The following is a 4,388-nucleotide window of genomic DNA, read 5'->3' on the forward strand; positions in this document are numbered from 1 at the left end:
GCTGCTCCGTGTCTGGTCGACCGTTATGTTCGACACAAAATTATTTGTTTACATATGTGCTTAATAAGGCTTAGATAATAACTTAATAAGACAAGCATACAATTATTTACAGATTGTGACTAACGTCACAATACAGTCACAATAGTTCGGCTGACTTATTTGGATCCAACGCTTGATATTTATTCAATATTAATTCAATAAGACACATGCCTTATTGTTTCTCCGGCCCAGTGTATATGTATGTCTTTGTCGGAAAACATACCAGTTATGGAGATACAGAAAAACATGATAAGAATGTCATGTTTTATACTTGTTCCTGGGCCGAATTTCATGTTTTAAAAGTGCAAATATATGTATTCAAGGTCCAGAAATCCGAATATGACTTTAGATTTATTATCCGATCAAAATTAGAGGAGCTACAGAGCAATTTTGTGTTTATCATATGTTAAATGTGCTATATCTCATTAGAATCTCATCCAACAAAGAGTCTAATTGAATATTCAAACTCCCTGACCTCGAAACTATAGGAATACACTTTCAGATCGTTAAAATCCGTGCAGAAATGACCCGGAAATATCTCCTACCTATGATTTGAGGAACTTTGACTCGAAAATCCTAAGTCCAGCAGTCACATGATGTCATGTGACATGTTGAACTTCTGTTTCGAGCATGACCGTTGATCCTTCCTCATCACCACCATCATTCCTCCCCTCCCCTCCCTCCCCTTCCCTCCCCTTCCCTCCTCATTGCTCTCCTAGGCTTATATTCAAGTGAGTAACTTCCCTTCCCTTCCACAACCTTAATATTTCAATACTTCTTAATGAATTAATGAAATATTATCGAAACAGTACCATATTTTTATTTTCATACTACTTAGGAAATATTGAAATGTTATTCAAACAAGACTATATTTTGTTTCTATATATGGAAAAAATACAAATAAATATATAATACTGTTTAAATAATATTTCAATACTTCCCAGGTAGTATGGAAATAAAAAATATAGTACTGTTTCAATAATATTTCATTGATTCATTAGAAAGTATTGAAATATTGAGGTTGTGCTTCCCTAGCTCTCTCCCAGCTAATTCTAAGCTGGTTTAGGACGCTTTTTTGCCTATTTTGGACGCTTTTTTGGGGGATTTTTGGAGGCTTATTTAGGGGGATACTTGGGGAGATATTTGAGGGGATACTTGGGGGATATTTGAGGGGATATTTGGAAGGATTTTGGGGATTCTTTGGTTACTGGTGAGTGCTTTCTATCTCTGTATGTTTTCATACTCATTTGTTACTTGTAGACTATTCATTTCTCATCATCACTCCCTCATCATCCCATCTCATCCTTTTGTATAGATTGTATCCAATGTATTATATTTACTATGCTAATATAATCACTTTCACTCTTAAGCTTCTTATTATTGTCTTAGTTGACCTTGAGTGTCTTAAATACATATGTACTTGTGTGACTTTAATATGACTTTTTATCAGTTTATTTTTATGTCAACATTTTTATATTTATGAGAAAGACATCAACTAAGTACAGTTTAAGTAACTTTTAAGTCATTTCCAGGAACCTTGAGATATACAGGCCTAAGTATCATTAAGAAGATTAAGAAAGGTATTGATTCTTAATTGTTTCTTAATGACTGATTAAGACCAATTAAGATCGATTAAGAAAAAAACCGTTTTCCTGATGTACTGGAGCCTTCAAGACGTCGCCTACAGGTGGAGTCCTCGCTGTCGCGGGACTTATGCCTATGCATTTCATCCTCAAGAAGTTGTTTGATAGATCTGTTGCTAGGATCTCGACACTTCACCAAGACCATCCGATCTTGTGTTTGCTTGATCGAAAGAACGCCAAAGGTTCGCTACTCCACAATGACAGTGTTGAGTACAACCAGCATAGGATGAACAGACCAAAACTCATGTCAACGGTCAACGTCAAAGACTTGGATCTAGTAGGGGAAACTTTTCATCCCTTACATGAAAGTGCAAAACCTGGTAACAGAATGATTGACAAATACCAGGACCACATCAAATACGTGGTCGTTCCTAAAGGTGACAAAAAGGCTGCCAAGGAACATCATAACGAGCTAGAGCAAGACATCGTCACGAGCGGCGGCGATACAGTTCATTTCATTATGGGGTGGCACATTCCAGAAGAAATTCCAGACCCAATCCTAGGTCGAAGGCATTCCCAAGCGGGTTATGCAGCTATGCGAAGAGGGAACACTATCTCTCAGAAGACGTTGCCGGCCGGTAGGTGTTACGACCTTAAAGTGAATGCTCAGGTTGCAGCGAAGGCAAAGACTTGAGGGCGAGTAAGGGGAAAAGCAAGTTGGTAAAGTGTAGGGAAATACAGAGAGTATCTACGCTTACTTATACTAAGACTATCTACCCGAGGTAATTAACTATAGAACGGGCTGAGTAACCATGACCGAGGTAGATGAGTAATCAGTGAGAAGGAAAGTATAAACTAGGAAGGAGGATGATCAATCATGAGAATAGAAGATTGATCATGAGAAGGAAAAGATATAACAGGTAATATGAAGGATCAATCAAGGGAACAATAAGAATGATCATGAGAAGGGAAAGATAAACAAGGTAACGTCAAAGAGAAAGTGACATGGGAATGAATGATGGGAGAAGTATAGGTGGAGCAGAGTATATCCAGGGATATGGAAATGAGTAAGCATGATGACGTCCCTCCTATAGGTTGGTAAATTCATAACAGTAGGTGGGTTACGGCGACGAACGCGATTGGATGGGCGGCACTTATAGCGCTCATCAAGACTTTCAAACTAAGGCGTAAAGACGACACAATTACCAAACTCTGTCTTTATACCACATCCCCCGGTACTATCCGAAACCTAATCGAATTCTCCAACAAACCAAGTGGTCATAGCATGTCTATTGCTTTGGCTACAGCCTTTGAAGATATCTTTGACGCATACACTGACTTCTCTATTGAAGTATGGGGCTACAGACTCAACGCGTTCAAAGACTGTGAATCGGACCACAACTTCCTGAGTTTCTGCATCCCCTGCAACGTCCATGCATGTTAGGGCGACTGTGACTGTGATGTCACAGGTCACACCTAAACTCAAGAACTAAAGAGTATAGTGACAGAAGTTGTATTAGGCGTGAACCTAAGAGAACTCGACAGAGTCTTCTACAAGTTTCTACCTACTTTATATACCTAGACTACGGCGCACAGACCAACTACCCTAGGTAACTATTTATATACTTGACATGAGAAAAGAAGTACGTATGAGAAAGTAAACTAATTATACATTTGACATGTGAAAAGAAGAGTGGAGTAAGAAGTAAGTAAACAAAAGTAAATTGATCATAAAAACGTCAACAACACCAAACAAACCATAAAAGTGTCCACAAGTACAAACAACTCCTAAACCAGTAATTCATTCACACAAACCAATACCTACCAAAGTAATTCCCCAACATCGCATCACATGGGCATAGTACGAAGAATCCGGCTATTGCCCAGTGTCGTGGTCCCCAGTATCCCCATCTCTGTATTACCCACGCCTTCTGTTCCTCATAGTCCCACATCGCTAAGCATACTCTCCCACACCGTCTGCACCAATGATCCGATAGGTTCCATCCTACCGGCCTGTCTTCTCTTCCTATACCCGCCGCCCTCCTTCGCCATTCTACTTGTTCCGCATGATTCGGAGGTAGATAAGATAAGATAAGATCGATAAGCTCAATTGGTAAATCTGTAGCTTGCGCCATTTTAGCAGTATGCCGATAGTTTAGCCTCCGTCGAACTGTAGCAGCAGAGGGAAATTATTATGTAATAAAATGTGTGACAGATGTGACAGTGTGACGCCGTGACATTCTGGCAAAGTTCTAACAGTACCCCCTCCTTAAAGTCGGCTCCTCCGGAGACGACCCTTCAAGACCTCCAAGTCCGCCAATTACTTTCCAACTTCTTAAGATATTTGGCATCAAATTGTTTGTCATCCCACCCGAATAATGCCTTAGCTGTGAATCGATTAGGTAGTTCCCTTTCTTGGAAACCTGTGTCACGTAAAACGTGATGTATCCTATTGAGTTCCCCATAGAGTTGATGGAATTCAGTAATCAATTCTTTGGCGTTAGCCAAGTTCTCTTCGGGTTCTCACGAGTCTGCTTCTGCTGTATATCCTTTCCATCGGACTAAGTACCGCTTCTTTCCGCGGAACCACTTGGCATTCAGGATCTTCTCCACTTCCCACTCCTGTTCTCCTTCTATTTCTACGGCTGGTGCCGGCTTGCTTCCTTGGCCTTCCGCTTGTTCTCGGTACATTACTATTCGGCTGACGTTAACCACCGGGTGGATCCAAATAGATCGGGGAAGATCTAGTTCCACTGCGTTGGGGGA

The 4,388-nt window shown here is 40.3% G+C and overlaps 2 protein-coding genes across 2 annotated transcripts; one reads left to right on the plus strand and one right to left on the minus strand.

Moving 5' to 3' along the window:
• Positions 1-1,752: 1,752 nt before the first annotated feature.
• Positions 1,753-2,316, plus strand: AGABI2DRAFT_121450 (hypothetical protein; the record flags this gene model as incomplete). The annotated part of the gene is made up of 1 exon (XM_006455472.1): positions 1,753-2,316. The coding sequence occupies one exon, from the start codon at positions 1,753-1,755 to the stop codon at positions 2,314-2,316; it is 564 nt and encodes a 187-aa protein (XP_006455535.1).
• A 1,604-nt stretch (positions 2,317-3,920) lies between these two features.
• Positions 3,921-4,313, minus strand: AGABI2DRAFT_121451 (hypothetical protein; the record flags this gene model as incomplete). Its single annotated transcript, XM_006455473.1, has 2 exons — positions 3,921-4,071; positions 4,150-4,313. The coding sequence occupies 2 exons, from the start codon at positions 4,311-4,313 to the stop codon at positions 3,921-3,923; spliced, it is 315 nt and encodes a 104-aa protein (XP_006455536.1).
• Positions 4,314-4,388: the final 75 nt, after the last annotated feature.

This window comes from Agaricus bisporus (assembly GCF_000300575.1).
Source record: "Agaricus bisporus var. bisporus H97 unplaced genomic scaffold AGABI2scaffold_10, whole genome shotgun sequence".
NCBI classification, from domain to species: domain Eukaryota; kingdom Fungi; phylum Basidiomycota; class Agaricomycetes; order Agaricales; family Agaricaceae; genus Agaricus; species Agaricus bisporus.